Source organism: Myotis brandtii, unplaced genomic scaffold, assembly GCF_000412655.1.
Source record: "Myotis brandtii unplaced genomic scaffold, ASM41265v1 scaffold806, whole genome shotgun sequence".
Classification (NCBI taxonomy): domain Eukaryota; kingdom Metazoa; phylum Chordata; class Mammalia; order Chiroptera; family Vespertilionidae; genus Myotis; species Myotis brandtii.
In genome coordinates this window covers 2,266,738-2,287,610 of record NW_005371249.1, presented here as the reverse complement: position 1 = coordinate 2,287,610, position 20,873 = coordinate 2,266,738, and the positions used below count along the sequence as shown (strand labels likewise).

Here is a 20,873-nt window from a genome sequence, read left to right as displayed (position 1 = left end):
TGCAGGGCCTAGCAGTGTATCTGGCAGTTGGTACCCATAAGAAAAAATTTAAATATTTCCTTTTAACAGTCTTATAATGAAACTTAGTACAGAGTTTGAGTGTTATTATTGAGCTAAATTGGTCAGTAACGTTGCTGATAGGTTAGGGCAGAGCAGGACTTCTCAGTCTTGGCATTATTGACATTTTGTACCAGATAACTCTTTTTTGGGGGGGGGAGCTATTGGGTGCATTGTAGGATGTTTAGGAGTATCCCTGGTCTGTACACTCTAGATGCCAGTAGCAACCCTTAGTGTGACAACCAAACATGTTTCCAGATATTGCCAGATTTCTGTAGCCCCATTTGAAAACCACTTATGGAGAGTGATAAGGGGTAGGTGTGACTTAGATTCTCAAATGTCAATATCTAATAATAAAGCTTCTCACTGAAAGATCAGAGCAATGAATGCTGATTACGAGGTAAAAGTGAGAGAATGGTTGGTATGTCAACTCCACCACTAAAAGTATAAACGTATTTTCTCTTCTTCCTTTTTCTTAATCTTTAGTCATCTTTGGTGGCTCATCTAATAGATGAAACATCCAGGAAATTGAGCTCTGGACCAGCTTTTTTACTGGGTTGACAACCCACTGAAAGATGACTCTTTGTAGACCTTATGTAACCGGAACCAAGGTTCCGCTACCTGCCACCATGAAAGCCAAACTTGTGAGACAGATGCTGGTAAAAAAGGAAAGAGGATTATTCAAGTGCTAGTAACCTGAGAAGATGGGGGACTTGTCGCAAAGCCCATCCTAGAATTGATATCAAAGCCAGCTCTAACTCACCCCTCAGCAGGGGTTTTTATAGGAAGGGAGAGGGAAAGCAGAACAAAGAGATGAGGAGGAGGGGCTGTGGACGTGCAGGCAGTGTCCTTGTTGGTCCTGATACGGATTTTTAATGTCAGCATGCTGGAGGTCAGTGCTAGTGAAATTCCTGAAGTTGGGTGATCTGCATCAACTGAAGTTGTGGTCAAGGCTGTTTCTTGTATAAGCAGGAACTAGAACTGCCGATGCCTGCAATATTCTTATAAGGAAACTGTCATTATGTGAGTTTCTCTTACCAGTTTGTGAGTATATTTTATTCTGATTCCATTTCATGGTTAGTCAGAGTAGTATTAAGTTTTTATTCCCTGTTAACTTAGACTTGGCAGATACTGTTGTCTGTGTAGAGTTCTTGGTAGAGCAGCAGAAGTGACCAGCATGAGCATTTGTCCTTCTATACTGGCTGTGTCCTCTCAGATCCTAGTTGTGAATTCAAGTTCTACCTTGGCCAGAAGGGCTTACAAATGTTTTAGAACAATTGATCCAGTTAGATTACATTAGAGCCCAGCATATACATTTTTACATGTCTAGATGGTAGGCATTTGTTTGTTGCCTTGGCGGTATACCACAGTGGGCGACAGGAGAAGTATTATCACCAAGAATCAACCACTATTCTACAGTTAAGGACCTGGATGATGACTTGTTCTAATCCAGCGTAGTATTTCTGTCTCAAAGCTGCTTTGTTATATTTATTGTTCATTTCTCTGAGGGTGTACCTGAGGCAGCTCAAGGAATAATATAAAGGCAGAAAAAGGGCTGTGCTTTTTTTCTTAGCACTTTCGATGTAGTCTAGGAATTGGTAAGCCTTCCAAAATACTTAGTAGAGCAGCAAGAGTTTTCAGGAACAAAATTCTGCCCTAAGGATGTCATGTAGAACCCCCAAAGGAGGCTGTTGGTCTTGAGAGGTGAGGTGAGAGAGTTATTCTATACCTCTCTGCACAGTTTTAATTCTAGACATTAACTCAGGCCCTTGCCATTGCTACTAGTATCCTGATCCCTGACTGTCCTAGTGAACTCTACCTCATTGGATGAGCAAAAAAAGGGGAAAGAGAAGGAACAGATGAGAAGCTCAAAGGAGTTGTCATTTCAGAGAGGATTTTTTTTTTCCACATTGGACATTCATGCTGTTTTAGTGGCCTGAATCACTAAACAAGTGTAGGCATGAATATAAATAATTTTATTTAGATATTAGGCAGTTTTGCCTGTTGCCGTGTGGCCTGGGCTATTTTTAAGGACTATTCTTTTTTTTTTTTTTTTTTTTACAAGTTTTCCTGAGGAGACTGCATCTTCGCCGTTCACCCAAGCCAGAGCACATTGGATCCGAGCAGTTACCAAGGTTCGACTCCAGCTGCAGGAGGTAGGAAATCTATTGTTCTAGTACTAGTTGGAATAATTTTTCCTTTGAAATTGGGAGACATATGGTGCCAAAGAAGCAATCAGTGATTAGTCATCTTCTTAGTGTATTTCTGGGAATATATGACAAGTAAACCAGAGCCTTAAGAGATGATGGGAAGTGGTCATTGGCTTCCATCTATGCTGATTAATGAAAATCAAATAATCCTGGTAGGTCAAGAGTCTGAAGATAAAGTTATATACTATTTTCAGTACCATAATCAGCCAAATGGTAACTTTCTATTTCTGTTATCCTTTCTACATTCATTAACTGGCATTCTACTATGAGGAAGAGATATCCTTTTTCTTCCACCAATTTATATCGATGTGGACTCATTGATTCCTAATTTATTACACGAGTTCTATCTAAAATAACTATCATTTATTTTAAATTGTCCTTTGTATAAGCACTGTTCATTTGACCCTTTAGCAAGAAGATAATGTTTTAGAAGTGATTGAAAAAGTAGCTGCTTTGGAGGAAGCATTTTCAATACACATGTTTGAAAATGCTTCCTTGTGTGTGTGTGTGTGTGTGTGTTCTTTTGTTATTAGAAACAGTGCTACAAAAACTCATAACTGCCTATTTTAAAATCTTGGAAAGAGGCTATTAACGTATTAAATGAAAATTTTAATGAGGTTTGAACTTATTTGTTAGAAATATAAAAGTATTTCTGACTATTTTGTAAGACATCAGAGAAGATGAAAACAGCCAGATTTTAATAAAATCTTTGGTATGTAGGACATAATTGTACATTTTTCATTTGACTGGTGTATCAATATCTTTTTTAGCGGTGACAGCTATAAAAACTAAGCATTGAAATACTTGATGTGGAACTAGACCTTCAAATCATTCTGTAAACTAAGATTTCAAAAATAATGAAATGTCAATTTTAAAAATAATGAAGAGTCAATGTCATAATACCTATTAATATTTTATTTCTAATTTTTAAGAAATAAGGGTCTTGTAATTCTTATTATAAAGGAAAGTAAAATAAATAACCTTCACATAAAAGAAGAGTCCTGAATGAGAAAGATAAGAGTATATATTGGAGCAGAAACAGTTTGTTATGACGTTCTTTTTAAAAGGCATTTCAGAGTCTTTCAAAAACAATAGCTAAAAACAGTTGCCAAAGCTTGGAATTATTTAGAGAAAGGCATGGTTCATTTATGAGTAATTAAGAACCATTGCCACTTAATTGAATAAGAGAACAATTATAAATATATTTTCAACATAGGTAATGTAACTGGAAGCTGATTGAGTATTGCCAAGAGAAGAAAGACAAGCCAGAGTTCAAAGAAGGATTTGATAACAGGTTAAGATAGAGGCAGAAGTACACCATTTATACTCAAGATGAGATTTGCTGACAGATTGTTTGAGGTTGTGAGACAGTAAGAAGTATGACATCAAGAGGTTTTCCCCCTGAATAGTCACCCCTTAATACTCTGCCTCAAGATAATATTTTTTGTTAGTTTCTATTATTCTAGAATTTCTTTATGCAAGTGTAAGCAAATATGAATATATATTCTAATCTCCCCCTAATTTTTATTTTCACAAATATGGTGTATTATACACACTGAGAATATCTTGCTTTTTCACTTACAGATTCTTCCATATTAGCTCTGAGAGTACGTTTCTTTTTTAAACAGCTGCATAATATTCCCCTATATGAATATATTACAAGTATTTAACTAGTCTCTGTTCATGTTTGTTTGGTTGTTTCCAGTCACTTGTTATAACAACCATGTTCTAAAGGAGTACCTTTTACATGTGTCATTTTGCATGTATGCACATGTATCTAAGGGGATATGCATATGTAATTTTGATAAATATTGCCAGATTGCCCTCCATTTGTCAGTGGCTTAAAACAGCGAAGGTTTATTTTACTCATGCTGCTTGTCATTCTATATGTTCTTATATTCTGCTTTAAATTGTGTTTTCTCTGCAAACCAGGTTGATGGCATAGCTTGCACCTAGAACATTGCCAGTTGTGGTGGTAGGGGGAAAGAAAAGATAACAGATGAAAGAGAACATAGTAAATTGCATTCTGGCTCTTAAAACGCCTGCCCAGAAGATACAATATGTCACTTTTGCTCACATTTCCCCAGCCAAAGCAAATCATAAAGCCATATTTAACTTCAAGTTAGTAGTGTTTATACCCTGAAAAAGATAGGGAAGGATTTGTGAACAGCTTTAATGACTACCCCAAAGGGTATCTGCCTTCAACAGAGATTGTATCAATTTATATTCCTACCAGTAATGTCACCAGGGTGCTTTTTGCTGCCCAAACCTAATAGAATGGCTTTAGGATTTTTGCTAGTCTGCTAGGCAATGGTGTATCTCAGAAGAGTTTAAATTTACGTATCTTATTATCAGTAGAGTTAAGCATGTTTTCATATAAGTAAAGGCTATTAGTGTTTACTTTACTGTGAACAGTCTGTTCATATTTTTTTTTTTTTGCCTATTTTTCCTATTAAGCTTTTGAATTCCAGGAGCTTTTTGTTGTTTTGGGGGAATTAACTCTTACCTGAGATATGAGTGTCCAATATTTTTTCTCAGTGTATCACTGTGAGCAAGTTTTTTAATCTTAATGAGATACATTTTCTTAATCCAGAAAAACAGGAGAATAATAGTACCTTTTCTTTTAGGATTATAAATTATGTATTAAAACTATGATTTAAAAGAGGAAGCCAGAAAAAAATGTACTTAATTGATTCCACATTGCTTTCATGATAAAATAAAAATAATAGTACCTTTTCTTTTAGGATTATAAATTATGTCTTAAAACTATGATTTAAAAAGAGGAAGCCAGAAAAAAATGTACTTAAATGATTCCACATTGCTTTCATGATAAAATAAGACTTTTGTGATTCAGCTCAGTATGGTCCATGGACCAGCCCAGTTCACGAAGTTTGTTTCTAGTCTTTATTGAAACAATTACTGAAATTGAAAGCGAACATTTAGAGGCAGTTTGGATTGCTGTGACATCGAGCACATGATCAATGGTCTCATGTCATTGAACAGGGTATAGACCAAAATTACCAGTCCATGACATATTGGAAATAAGAAACAGATCCTTCACAAAAGAATTTGAAAAGCCTGATATAGACCCAATATTCCTTTGCAGTCTTACCTCTTTCTACAGTTCTGTTTCATCAACACTTCCAACTATACAATTATTTTTCAAAATCTCAGAGGCTTTATACTTGCTATTTCTCATACATGGAATACTCTTTCTCTTTCTCCACCTAGCTCATATTTATTTTTAATCCTCACCTGAGGATATATTTTTATTGATTTCTTTTCTTTTTTTAGAAAAAGAAAGGGAGGGGCTAGGGAGTGAGAGAGAGGGCAAGAGAGAGAAACATTGATCGGTTGCCTTCCATATGTGCCCTGGGAACTGAATCTGCAACCTAGATATGTGCCCTGACTGGGAATCGAACCCACAACTTCTTTAATGTATGGGACGACACTCCAACCAGCTGAGCCACCTGGGTAGGGCCACCTAGCTCAGTTTTCATTCACATCTTTTAAAACCCACTCAAGGACATATGTAATACTTTCAACAATAAAGATTAAAAATAAAACACCCACTCAGGTGTCAAGTTTTTTTGTGTGTGTAAAGCTTCCAGGCTCTGTGCATACTTTTTCTAGATTGGCATTTACCATGATGTAATTGAGTTTCTTGTTTGCTGCTACATCTTACTTTTCTGTGTATTTGTAAGATCTTTGAATGTGGGGCTATACTTTTTATTGTTGGTGTTCTAGAGCCCAATGTAGAACCTAGCAGAATATTTAGCCAGCCTTTTATGGATGCTTAAGTAGCCAGAAAAGCCCATCAGCATTTCCACAGAAGTTTCCCTGTGCTTCTTTATCTTCTCTTAATGATTCCTATTTTTATTTTCCTAAGTCAAGTACCTAAAGCCAATAACAGCAAAATATTAACTATGTTTTTAAATATAATCTATAATAATAAAAGCATAGTATGCAAATCAACTGAACAGCCGAACAGTAAGAACAACGGTCTGGACTACCACGCTATGACATACACTCGCGCCAGGCCAGCCAAGGCGGGTGCGATGTGATTGGTTGGGGGCCCTGCCATCACCCCACATCGTCTAGCAGAGGGAGGCCCAGGCCACCCTCTGCGGGATGATCGATTGGGAGGCTCCGCGGAACTGGGGAACTGGGGGGTGGTGTGGAGGCGGACAGGGGCAGCGCCAGTCCAAGGCAGGTGCTGGTGGGGGCCGGGGCTGCGAAGCCAGCAGCCGGGGGAAGGGAGGCCTACCCTTGCATGAATTTTATGCATCAGGCCTCTAGTTTTTATATACATGAATATAAAGTTACTGAATCTGGACCATATTATGTGTGGATTTAAAATTTTTCTCATTTAGATTGTTTTTGTGTGCCTTAATCTGGGTTATTAAATATTTTTGAAAATATTATTTAATGATTATTAATAGGTTAATAATATTCCATCATGTAGATGTTCCAAACAATTTCTCTTGTTTCTTTACTAAGAAAAATAATGCTATTATGAACATCATTAAGTCTGTTTTCATTTCTGATTATTTTATTTTTAACTTAGCTTTCTCAAAATAGAGTCAAATAAATTAAAGAGTATATACTTTTTAAAGGCTTCTGATAAACTTCTAGGTGTGTTTTCAGAAAATTTTTCCAATTTGTACTTTGAATATTTGAATATGCTGTACCAACATATTCATTTTAGAAAATGTTTGCCAATTTGGCAGAATAATGATATATACCATTATTTTCATTTGCATTTCTTTATTTGTGATTTAAATATTCCTGTAAGTTTATAGGACATTTATACTTCTTTAGCTGATACTACATTCAGTAGACTTTGAGGAACTATTCTTATGCCATTTCTATAAGAGTGTTGGCAGCTTGAGGGAAGAGATCATATAGGGCATCTCTATCTGGGCTAGCTGCGTACCCGGCCATATGTACTTACTAATAAGTGTTTGATGACATTGCTAATGCTGATGAGGCAGTAATGTTGGTAGTGTGGGTGGAATGAATATGATTCTGTACCTTATTTGGCTTAGCTGCAGAAAAATCTGGGGGAGGAGGTGAGACTTTTAGCTCTAGAAACAGAGACTGCGGTGGCAGCAGGTGGGTGGGTGTTCCAGGTGGAAGGGACAGTGAAGGAGAAGGCATGGAGGTAGGTCGTGAGGAAGCCTTGCCAGAAGCTCTTAGGTTGTTGCTAAAGAAAGCTGAGGACGGAGAGGCTTAGTAAGCAGAGATAGAAGTGAGCATATAGATTAGAAGGGCTGTGCTTAAATGGAGCAATCCCAGGAGATCCAAGATTGTAGCTGGTCAGCTTGAGAAACGGATCAGCATTTTCTCAGGGATGATCATTAAGACAGAAAATGAATTCTCTCTCCTGCAAAGTTCTGTTCTTACTTGTAACTCTCCCAAGCAAAAATACTTCTTTTTTTGTGCTATAATTAAAACTGTGAGAAAGGGATTCCCCTTGTGGAAAAAATGATGAAGCCCCATCTCTTAAGGAAGAAGTCAGTGAAGTGCCTTACCTTGAGTCTAGGGGAGGGGGGCCCAAGGCTGCTGTGGGAATATTTTCCAAGAGCTATTTTTGAATACTTGTCAAGAGAAATGCTCCCCCCCCCCTCTGAAATATTCTGGACACGTTCATGGCTTGGATCTGTATATTTATCAAGTAGTTGGTCTTTTGTAAACCTTAGATCTCATTGTAGGCTGTGACTGAACCTTGTGATTTATAAAACGTCACATCTGGGACTGGGATTTGGGGCAGTTTGTTTGAAAGGGTGGAATTTGCCTCTGGTTTTTGAGGAGCATATAAAAACATCTCATTGACCTGCCTAGAATCAGAGGAAGGTAGCAGATACTGGCAGCAGACCTTAGTTCCAGCTGGCAGTATTTTCTGGACAAGTATCAGTAAAGAAAGGTACTTAATAAACTCTTATGGAATAAATCTGATTGATGCCTCAGCACAAAATTACTTGCTTCCAAATAATAAGCAAAGCAGCCCTTCTTTCTACTACTTTCTCTAACTCCTACTGCTTGTTTGACCATCCAACGAACGTGAACATTTGATACTGGCTGGGAAGGAACTTTTCGTCTGTGAGAGAAAATCCTTTTGCCAGAATTATCCAAAAGGAAGCAACTAACATAATTACTCCATTTTAAATGAAGCCAACTAATAAGTGGGAACCACTGGTTGCTGTTGGGGCTATTTGTAAGACATTTTCTTATTATTTGAGAGGTAATAGGCCAGAGGGGAGATAGAAATAGATAACAGTTAAATATTTATATACTCCCACCACCCCCTCCGACACTTTCTTCAGTCTTTATTCTCATTTTTCTCTGTAGCATTCCATAGTGGTTTTTTTTTTTAACTCCCTACTTATAACTTCCTATTTTCTTGGCTTCCATTATTCTAGATTCTCCCAATTTTCTTCCTTTCTTCCTTTGCCTACCTCCGTTCCTTCCTGTCTCTGTCTCTTCTTTCTGCAATCTTCTCCTCAGGCATCTCTTTTAATCTCAAATCTGCTTCTCCCTCAGCCTCTAATCCAGAACCCTTAATTGAGCAACCACTGTAAGGCCAGTACTGTGCGTGATCCTGGCTTGTGATAGGCAGCCATAGACTTCCAATTAGCCTTTCTAAGCAGATGATTCCATATCCATACTTTCAACCCTTCCCTTTGACCTTAGGCTCTATCCTTTATGTCTAGTTATCTACTAGTTATTTTTCACCACAATTTTCCAATGTTTGAAATTTCCCTTCTGGGTCTATTCCTCTTCCTTTGTTCTGTATTTGTATTAAAATCACCATCATTCTGCTAGTCACCCACTCAAAAGCTTGGTGTCATTCTCCGTCTCTCTCGCCTCCCACATTGGATCATTTGCCAGATATTGCTCTTTTTGTCTCTGTGACTTCTTTTATCAGTCTCATCTTCTCTGTTCCCCTCTTTACTGCTTAGATTATAGTATTAGCCTTCCAGGGGTTTCCTTGCTTTTATATTTTTCTTGGAATTCATTGAATATACCACTGCCAGATTATCTTCCTGAAACAGAGCACTAGCCATGGCTATCAGTTATGCTCAGAGCTCAACTTAGATGTCACATCCTTTAAAGCCTTTCCCAGAGTCCCCAGGTAGAGTTAGATACTCGTTTTTATATTTTTCTATAGCATTTCATATACAGTTAATTTTGGTGTTTATCATATTGTCCTAGAATTGGGTGAGCATGCCCTCAAGATTATGTATTTCTTATAAGCCAGTCAATGAAGGAAAAATACCACATGATCTCACTCATTCATGGATAATAAAGACCATTACAAACTTTTGAACAATAATAGATACAGAGGCAGAGCTGCCTCAAACTGATTGTCAAACCTTTCCCAGAGTCCCCAGGTAGAGTTAGATACTCGTTTTTATATTTTTCTATAGCATTTCATATACAGTTAATTTTGGTGTTTATCATATTGTCCTAGAATTGGGTGAGCATGCCCTCAAGATTACGTATTTCTTAAAAGAATATATATACTGTGTGATTCCTTTTATATGAAGTTCAGAAATAGGCAAAAGTAATCTGTGGTGTCAGACTTCAGGATAGTGATTACCTTTGGCGGAGGGGGCTGATAGTGACTAGATATGAGCACAAGGGGGCTTCTGGAATTCTGATAACATTCTGTTCTTGATCTGTATTCTGTTTACACTGGTGTACTTTTGATTTGTGTACTTTTCTGTATGTATGTTATAATTCAATAAAAATTTTAAATAAATGCTAAATGAAAATAGCATGGAAATACAGAATAGGGACTGTGTCTATTTAACTTTATATCCCGATGCCTGGCACCTAGCAAGCTCGCATAACAGATTGTGAGTGAATGAACGGAATGAAAATTTCTTCTCAAAAAAACTTTATTTTTTCTTTCCACTGGTAGTTAAGTTATAGTCTCAATGTTTTTAGCCTGATATCCATTACCACCCATGACTTGGCCCAACCTACTTCTCTAACCTTGTTAACCCTGAGGCCATATTGTATGGTTAGAAGAAGTTGGGCCTTGGAATCAGCCAGAGACTGAGTTTGAAATATGGCTTCACCACTTACTAGCTGTGTTACCTTAGGCTTAAACAAGTTACCCAGTCTCTTAGAAACTTAGTTTTCTCATTTCTAAATAGGATATCATTTTCTTCCATGATGGGATATAGGTTAAATAAGATAATATATGTAGAGCAGGGCCTGGCATATTGATAGCATTCAGTAAATGTTAATTTTCTTTTCTTTCCAACACAGAACTTCTTTTTTCTCTTTTTCATATTTTTGCTCATCCTGTATCATCTGCCTTGAATGAATTATCTTCCCTTCAGTTTCCACATATCTAAGTATTACTTATCCTCAGTATCAAGCTCAGATACCACTTCTTTCACAGAACCTTCCCTGACTCCCTTCCAAGCTAGCACCTTGAAAGCTGGAAATGTTTTCCTCTCTCAAATTCTTACATTTCATCTGTCTCTCTTATGATACATGCATATTAGTCACTCACTCTAACCTTTAGGAGTTGCTGAAGGGCTGCTCTCTCACTCCAGGCCCAAAGAATAGATAGGCGCTCTAATTGGGCTGTAATGCTAGAGGCAGGATCCCTGTCAGTTGGAATAAACCAGGGCATGAAAAGGCAGGTTGAGAAAACTGCTTTGAGCCTTTGATATTCTTTTTAGTACCTCATCTTGGGAGAAATTCCTCTGTCCTGTCAAGGATGTGGAACAAGGGATCAAATTGCAAACTGCTTGACCTGTTTTTTGAATTGGTCTAGGTCTCTCTCCGGGCTCATGGAAGTTGAGTGCTTCCCTTTCTCCCCACCGTGATTCCCTGTTACCCTGTCAGAAATCCCCAACTAAGGATGGGTCTCCCTTAGGTCTTTTTCTCCCCCTTTGAACATTAGCTAGCTTCATATAACTCAGTGCCTCATACCAGATATTCTTGAGTATATGGAGAATACTATATGTTGGCTATGGACATATTTTGAAAAGCTTATAGAAACAGATCCTACACCAGGAGAATTGTCTAGATTTGGGTTTACAACTGAAGGAGATATTTGATCAATATTAAGCCAGTTAGAACATAGTCTCCTTATAGTACAGAAGGTTCACTTTCCCCATGAAATTCAAAATTTTTGATTCCCATTAGAGAATCCTTAGCATATGGGCCCTTGGCTTCCTTGGGGTATAGAGACTGGGGCAAGGCCAATGCATTTTATGGATTGGACTGGGATATGTATAAGCAGACACTAGTTTAGGATCAGCCTTAGTCCTAAATCTGGGAGCTGTGACTTTTGACCAGTTTTATGTGAGAGGAGGGGTAACTTGTAGACTGCTTTGATTATGAGTTTTTAATCATTTGACTTTGGGATGGAAATGGGGCCATAGCCTTTAGAGGTACAGGCTAGAAACCTAACTGAATAACCGGGCAATCCTGAGGACTTTATCAGCTCTTTATGTTCAAGTTTTTGCTAATAGGGATGGTGCTTGACCTGATTGTAGGACTGAAATTTGTCAGCAATTTGTGTCTCCTTAGGCCTGCCTTGCAGCTTGTCAGGTCTGATTTAGGCTGTGTAGCAGCTATGTCTTAGCACATCAGTAAAGTCAGCCATCTCTGCCAGGCTCATCACTCACTCCCCTAGGGTGGCATGTTCCTGAGGGAGGAAGGAGAATCATCTTCCATTGCCCATCATTCTCTGCTGCATATACTTTTTGAGTAGTTTATGGAGGGCATAATTCTACAGGGGGAAAAATGATTTTTCTCAGCCACCAAAACAAATCATTTTCCTCATGAAGCAGGTCCCAGCTATGTGACCACATGTCAGCCTCTTCATGTTGCTTCTGGCTTCACTTAGTGGTAGGGAAGGAAAAGAGTCAAAGCTCACTCCTACATAAGTGGACTTGGGTTCCACCTATCATTTCCACCCCGTATGTGTCATTGTCAACATTGAGAGATAAGGTAGGCACCTACTGGTCCTGACCCAGCCACTCTCTAGCAGTGACACCTGAAAAGGCAGGCCTGGTGTGGAGCAGGCACATTCTTTGCTTCCGGAACAGTTGTTTCTGGTCCCAGGGAGACTTTGTACGAGAGGGAAAATTGTGGTTGGTGAGTTCCTCCTCCAGTATCCTTGTGACACCACTCAAATCTTTAGCTGAGGATGAATTCTGTGCGCCAGGTGGTCTGACTAACCCATCCATTCGGTTCCCCTTTAGAGTTCCTGCAGCTCTGAACCTTCCCACAACTCTGCGTGAGTGTCAGTGTCTCATATTGAATTTCCATCTTGACTCATCTGTCTCTAGGCAAAGATCCTTGAAAAGATTTAAATTGGGAACCAGACCTTGAGATGCCTGTTCGGAGCATTTCACAGCTTCTGGATAAATGCTTTTTCCTTCTTAACCCAATCTGTCTTTCCAGTTCTGCCCAGCTACTGGTTTGAGGAAGCTTCCCAAGTGAGGTGGGTGCTTGTGCTATTTCTTACCTCTAAAAAAAGCACCTCCATCCTTTTAGCCTGCCCAGGATTCCCAAGAGCCAGATCCACTGTGACCAGGAGGCTGGATTGTTGCTCACACAGTTCAGGAAACATAAATCGTGTGTCTATCCCAAAAGGCTAGTCCACTGAGGAGGTCTGATAGTCCTATGGTCATAGGATGTCTACTCTGTGGGCCCTGTTGAATGGTGGCAGAAGGAGTCGTACTTGTTTACCAGAGCTTACACTGAGGAGGTCTGATAGTCCTATGGTCATAGGATGTCTGCTCCTCTGTGGGCCCAGTTGAATGGTGGCAGAAGGAGTCGTACATGTTTACCAGAGCTTACACTGCTATTTCCCACTTTCCCACTTATTCTCCTTCTTGCTTTTGCTGAAATATGGGAAGGTGGAAATATACAAAGATAATTTATGGTCAAAGTCATGACTATAACTAGAGAGAGGAGATTTATTATGCCTCATGTCCTAAACACATCTGCTGTCTGAGCCTTTGTTTGCCTGGAAACCCCAAGCTGCTTAGAAGATGTCTGGGGAGGCAGATGAACAAGACAGGGTCACATTAGCCTCTGGTATAGCATCTAGAGGCCTCAGCCAGGTCCTAGAGCCACTGGCGGTGAGGCAGGAAGAAATAGTTTTTTGGGGGGCATTGTCCTAGCTCTGAGGATCTTCCCCAGTCTTAAGGTTTAAACTTCTCCTCAGTCTAGGAAGCCCAGATGCAAATCTAGTAATGACAACCCTGTGTTCTGGGCTCTTTATGAGTGGCTGCAGGATTGAGGAGGGAATTCTGACTTAATCAGTCTTCCCTACATTTTTTGTTTTAAACCCTTTACCTTTTTCTCCAGGCTGAAGTATGGGAAGCTCCACAATAAATTGGCTGTGACTTCCACAGAAATTTGACAGTTTTCAAGGTTTCTTTTTTCCTTTCTGTATTTAGATGTGGCTGAACTTGCACTGTCAATCCTTATCTCTTCTGTCATCCAGCCAGCTCCTGACTGGGTTAGGAGGTATTTGCTCTGCTGTCAGCGTTGGCTGTATAATGAGGTGGATAGTTAAGAAATGTGTTGTTAGCATGTCTTGGAATCTAAATTTTCTTCCCTGGTTGAGGGGGAAGCGATGTTATTGGAAGAAGGCAGTAGGGAGGCAAATGTTGGCTCTGGAATAAACGCTTTCTCCTCAGGATCTTGGCTAAGCCAAGGAAATCATTCTTAATTTAAAAGCTTGTTTTATCTACCATATAGGGCTGCCTGTTCTGCAGTGACAGATTCTAGGGTGGCCCCCATAGACTGACTACCTGATTCCTGGATAATAGGGCTGTGCTCTGTTGTGGATTGTTACGAGGAATGTTGCAGGGCAGCAGAAGTAGCAAGATTGGAGAGCCTAGTTTGGGTGAATCAAACTTGCCCATCTGCGGGTTGCCTCAGAAAGAGTGGATCTTTTCTCATTACGACAGGCTCAGAGGAGGTAGACTAGACTAGGAGTGCTTCACTGGTTTGTTATTGGCTGATTGGAACTCTCTATTGAGAATTTTTAAGTTCTCTGGCCTCAAACTGTGTTTCTCCTCTTCTGTGGTTGCAGATCAGAAAGGGATGTCATGTATGTCATATATGTGGCTTATGTTTGTGGCTTATGTTCGGCATCATGTTGCAGTGAACAGCTTGAATGCTCTTTGAAGATAAGGACATTCAATTTTCTGATGAGTACTAACCAGAATTGTTGAATTATTAGGAATTAGGGCCACGTGAGAGCCACCGGACTCGCAAGTCTCTAGGGAGTCAAGGATGCTGCTGGCAAAGGACTGGGAAATTTGGGATCATGATACCAGGGCCTTGAACCTTAGACAGCTTTTGGTCAGTGTGATATCACTTTAGGTTACTTGGTTCCTAATTCTGGATTCTAAAACAGTCTGTGGTCGTGACTTTCGCAGTAGAGGGTCCATCTCAGCCCACCCAGCGTCACCTACTTTTCTCTAATCATCACCTTGGCATAGCCTAGAGACATTCTTGTTTTCTAGTTGCTTCTCTTGCTGTGGCTGTTCAGGAAGAACTGGACTAGGTATCTAGTCTGAGAACATGATTCTATTTGATGTTAACTGCACTTGGGTACTTTACCTATTCACCAAATGCAGACAGCAGATTATATTCATACAAAAATAAGCAAACAAAACAAAAACCTTCCAATCAAACAATAAAACCTAGAGCTTGTCTCAGCAGAAGGGAAAACTCCCTTTGTATTATGCTCCACAGCTTCTTGCTATGTTCTGTCTTTCCTCTGAAACTGGGAGCTCCTCAGAGTATAGGCCTCCTTCTGTGTCTTTATATACTATAGCCCAGACATGAGAGAGGTGAATAGGCAGGGGAGAAGAAAGGAGGGGGGAGAAAAATGAGGGGAAGAAATGGGGGAGGGGGGAGAGTAAGATCTATATTTAGCGAGAGGGAGAGACACTCACACAGGGTGCGTGAGTGAGCTTGCTGGTGAGGTCTGTGTGTGTGTGAGTGTGCTGGGGAAGGGGGTGTGTGCTCCAGGAATGTGTGAGGAGGGCTGGTGCCCTATGGGAGGTTGCAGGCAGGAAGCAGCTGGAGAGGAGGAGGAGCAGCAGCAGGAGCAGGGGAGCTGCCCTGCTTTCTGTCTCAGTCTCAAAGCCCGGAATCGATTGAGTTAGAATTCTACATCCAGTTGAAGTTTGGCTGCTATTGCTGAAGCAGGCTGGTCGTCAGAATCCCCCTCAGCAGAGAGGTGTGGACCAGATTGGATTCCTAGATTTGTAGTCAGCAAGATTCTGCCCAGCCTTTCAGTGAGAGGATTTCTCTGCTGGGCATTGTTCCTATCGTCAACTTTGCACTGTGGAGCCAGCCAGCTGGGTGCAACTGAGAATAACAGCTCCTTGGCTCTGTTTGTCGGTTGGGCAAACAGCCGTGCTGTGGCTTCGAAAGTTCATCCTGTGGCTTCTCTGTCAAACCAAGGAGTACTTCTGAATGGATTTCCTCTTACGGACAGCACTTGCATTCTAAAACTTGAGTATTTGTGGTTTTAATGTGTTGGTTTTTTAAATTTCCTTAACTCTTTTGGTTGCAACAGCAAGGTAAGTGGTATCAAGTGTATGACTGACTCTGAATGATAAGCAGGGACAAAAGCAAAGCATTTGTGGGTGGGATAAGGAACAGCTACATTAATTATATAACTGAGCCAACTTGCCGGTGGGAGGTCATTATAATGAGTGAAAAATAGCATATTCAGCACTGAGGATAGAATCTTCACGTGTGCATGTTTATGTGCTGATAATCTGACCATCCATTCTTCCTTGGTACTCTTCTATATGTATATAAATAACCCATCTACCCCCCTGGATGTATGCATACGCGTATACAGATAATCTGTTTCTCCCTCTTGATACGTTCATATGTTTATAGCTAATCTGTTCATTCCTCTCTGTGTGTATATACATATAGACAACTCATTCATTCATCTTATATGAATATACACAAGTCATCTCTCCCTCCATGTGCATACACATATAGATAGCAGTCTCTTTATCTTATGCATGTTTGCACATAGTAACTTTCCTATTCGTGTGTATATTTCCTGTGCCTGTGTATATTTAAAACCTTTCCGTTTTCTGTATACTGTCCTCCTGTCAAATGTATTAATTTTTTCCTCTCATGTGTGCATATGCCATATAAACAGAAAAGTCATCTTGAGTGTTTTCAGTCTTGAGTGTGTGTACACTTGCATAATAGATAGTCTGTCCATCTGTGTCATGAATATGTGGTGAAAAGAGCACTAACTTTATAGACTGAAGACCCATTTTAAATCCTAGTCAAAGTGACCTTTTCTCTCCCACCTCACAGGGTTGTTGTGATGATAAAATAGGAATCATATAAACTGTAATACTAAACAAATATAACTCTACTATTGTTATGTGTCCCTCTAGTGTGAATTGTGTAGGATAGCACACCTTTGACCCAGCTCCATTGAGATTATGCTCTTATCTGTGAGACTAGGGGTAGCTTCTGTTGAAGTAATTAGGTTTATCCTATGGTTTTGCCCAGAGAATTGGGAAGAAGGAAGCTACAAAGTGTCTAGAAAGGGTCAGGTTGAGAGAGAGAAAAGGTCTCATCCTCTGCAGGTTGGGGGTCTTAATATTTCATTCTTTGTGGCTTTGAAAAGGATTGAACCTGTCACAAAATGGAAATAAGCTGCTTCTAGCTGGTATCAAAGTGATCAGGTAAAAGGACGAGTGAAAGAACAGAGCATTCTGCTGCCCCTGTGACAATAGTCTGCTCTTTGCAGTGAGCATCTGCTGTCAGGTTTTTGAAGGCTCTCCAGAGTGTACTCTGCCCCATCCTTCTCGACCTGTGCTGTCCAACATGGTAGCTGTTGGCCACATGTGACTGTTGAATACTTGTAGGGTGGCTAATCTAAATTGACATGTGCTGTAAATGTAAGATACATACCAGACTTCAAGGACTCAGTGTGAAAAAAGGAATGCAAATATTAAAATTAAGAAAAATGCTTTGATAGCCAAACAAAACTATTACTCCATAGGCTATATCACAATGTAGTATTCTCCTCCTAGCTGGTTTGGCTCAGTAGATTAGAGCATCGGCCTGAGGACTGAAAGGTCCTGGGTTTGATTCCAGTCAAGGGCACATGCCAGGGTTGCAGGCTCAATCCCCAGTAGCGGGTGTGCAGGAAGCAGCCAATCAATGATTCTCTCTCATCATTGATGTTTCTATCTCTCTCTCCCTTCCTCTCTGAAATCAATAAAAATATATTTAAAAAAAACAACAACAATGTAGTATTCTCTAAAGGACTCTTCTAACATTTTCTAATTTTGTGTTTTGGTTCCTTTTACTCAGTGGCAAGATTTTTTTGTTGGTTTGTTTTGAGTACCTTATGTGCCAGGCACTGTTTTAGGTGCTAGGAAAACAGCAATGAATAAAACAGAATGCCTACTCTCATTCTAGGATGGAGAGGTGGGGCAGAGACCATGAATAAACAAGCAAACAAATATATGATCAATCAGGTGGTAATGAGGTAATAAGTTCTATGAAGAAACTATTGCAGAGTAAGGTGATTGATAATGTAGGATTTTTTTTGGTGGGGGGTGGGGTGGTTCCTGCTCATGTGGTTTCTTCAGTCTGTTCACAAGAGCCATGAGGTAATAAGGAAAAAAGAGAGTGTGATAAGTGCTTAAGAAAATATTATTTTGACACATGTTAAAGATAGTAAGGCAGACTTTATTCAGGGGGATTACTACATTAGGGTATTGTAATAGAGCACAGAGATTGAGCCTAACTCTGAATACAAGGAAAAGTGGAAATTTATAGCCAAGAGCAGGGGTGAGAGTAAGTGGATAAAAATTACTAAGAGGAAATGAAATATCAGGAGAATAGGAGAGTCTGGCTAAACTTATTTGACAGGATTTTTTGCTGGAGGTTGGCTAGGGTGGGAGATAAGGAATTTGGTCAGATATCAAAGGTGGGGAGTTTTCACTAAACTGACCGAGGAAGATTCTTGCTAAAATTGGACTAAACAGAGCCCAAGGACAGGGGCCTAGTTAGGAAGGGGACTCAGAGCAACCTGACTCGTTTGGTCAAAGGAGAGTCTTTGTCATGAGTATCAGAGTCTGGGTACATGTGTATTTATGGTTTGTTATACTCTTTGGTATAATAAACCTTGGTGCTGCTGAAAGGGAGGCCTGGGAAGGCCACAGACTCCCCAGTTCTCCTATCTAACTGTCACTCAGTCTTCCTTCTGAGGTCCTCATATGCCAACTCCCTGAAGTCTGCCTCCTCTCTCGTGCTACTGAACATTACTCAAGGTTCTCTCTTGGATACAATGCTTGAGGTTTTCTTTCCTTTACAGTGTTCAGCTTTTGGCCTATAAAGGGGGTTCCTCCTAAAACTGGTGAGGAGGGATGATAAATCCTAGGAGCTACCATCCTTTGACCTTGCTCTGCATTTGATCTAGGGCAGTGATGGTGAACCTTTTGAGCTCGGCGTGTCAGCATTTTGAAAGACCCTAACTTAACTCTGGTGCCGTGTCACATATAGAAATTTTTTGATGTTTGCAACCATAGTAAAACAAAGATTTATATTTTTGATATTTATTTTATATATTTAAATGCCATTTAACAAAGAAAAATCACCCAGAAAAATGAGTTCGCATGTCACCTCTGACACGCGTGTCATAGGTTCGCCATCACTGATCTAGGGCATTCTTTTATTCCGTTTGGTTAGCCTCATGCTTCATACCTTGTGACCCTGATCATTTTTTCTGACAATATTCTCTGTAAGCATTGACTTTTTCTCAAAGGTTAGCATCCATTCCTGTGGACCCCTACCTGCTGTGGCCCTAGAAATCCATTCCTCCCCTTGGCCCTGGTCTAATAGCACATTTTGTTAGAACGTTGTCCCGCTAGGCCAAGGTTGTGGGTTCGATCCCTAGTTAGGGCACATATAATAATCAACCAATGAACGCATAAGTAAGTGGAACAGCAAATCAGTGTTTCTCTCTCTGTCTCCCTTCCTCTCTCTTTCTCTCTAATAAATAAAAATTTAAAAATTAATTTCTTCTACTATATTAGCCATATAACATAATTGGTAAATGGCCTGGGGATATATGACCCCTGGGGAGTAAGGGGGCTCAGAGCCTTCAGAGCTTCACACAAAGTGAGAGGCTGCTTGATATGCAGAGTCCTGGCTGTTCCCAGAGGTTCCCCAGTTGTTTTCTCCAAGCCAGGATTTGGGTCAGAAGCAATTTTACAAGGAATATTCACATTTTAATCACATTTATTTGATAAGTCAGAAAGTAGTAAAGGAAGCAGCTCTTTCAGAAAACTGAAGGGCGTTTGCTCCTTGACTTTGAGTAGGCTGAAGCTGATGCAGTGTGCTTTAAGGGGTTTACTCCTTCCCATAGTACTTAGCTTTCTATCATTGAAGCTTTACTCCTTTTGATTAATTCATTTTGTTTTTAAAATATATATTTATTTATATTGATTTCAGAGAGGAAAGGAGAGGGAGAGAGAGATAGAAACATCAATGATGAGAGAAAGTCATTGATTAGCTGCCTCCCGCATGCCCCATACTGGGAATCGAGCCCGTAACCCGGCATGTGCCCTGACCAGGAATTGAACTGTGATCTCCTGGTTCATAGGCTGACACTCAACTACTGAGCCACGCCAGCCAGGCTCATTTTGTTTTGATGTGTTCCCTTTTCAAACACAGATATTCCTTGAAAGGTGTGCTTTATTTTTTCTTAGCCTTAGACATTCCTTAGGGAAAGATTGCAGAAAGGTATTATATTTGAGAGTATATGTATGAGATTTGGAGAGTGGATAGGCCAACAGGATAGAGCAGAGTGACAGGACTGGATAGGTAATAGAGGAAACTAAGGGCCAGGTTTGAGCTGGGTGGACCCCAAGGCTTCCTTATCCCATAAGCTCAAATATTACTTGTCTGTGGCCTTCCCTGTCCTTCCCTGTCCTTACTGGGCCTCTCTCTGCCTTCACATTATTCATCCCTATAACTACATGCTTGTATTTACTTTTTTACACCTTCTATTATAACATGTACCACTTTATTTTGTGATTGTCTATATGCCTATCTCTTGCTCCAAACCTTAATATATTAGAGAACAAGAACTATGCCTTATATCCCTGGCACATAGCTTAGTGCCTGGCACATTGATTGAATTGATTTAGAGATCAAATTGTCCTTCTCTTACTTTGGCCCCTGTTATTTCATTCCTATGGACAGTAGTAGCAAAGAGAGGATGGGGAAGGAGATGGCCTTGAATTAGGCCTGACCCTGAGACTTGCCCCTTCAGTCCATCCTGGCTTTTGGTATCCTGTTGGGTTCTGAGCAGAGTGGTTGATCCTCTGGGCATCACATTGGGCTCTGTCCCCTGCTTCAGAACTTAAATATCTGAATAACTGATTGGATTTTGTGCCTTTAGGAAACCTGTATCCCCAGGAGGTGGTTTGCTTTTTTTTTTTAAATTTCTTTATTGATTAAGGTTCAGGAGGTGATTTTTAAGTTCAGAGTTCATCCAGGCACAGTGACTACCAACGCAAAAGAAGTTGTGAAGGGTTTTGTTTG

General features: G+C 40.0%; 1 protein-coding gene across 1 annotated transcript in view; it reads left to right on the top strand.

Annotated features, from left to right (window-relative positions):
• The window catches only part of UNC13B (unc-13 homolog B (C. elegans)), a 141,021-nt gene that overhangs the window by 72,630 nt on the left and 47,518 nt on the right, over positions 1-20,873 (top strand). Inside the window, exon 12 of the mRNA XM_014531460.1 lies at positions 2,123-2,213. Coding sequence (XP_014386946.1) covers positions 2,123-2,213 — 91 coding nt within the window. The remainder of the gene's footprint in view (positions 1-2,122; positions 2,214-20,873) is intronic.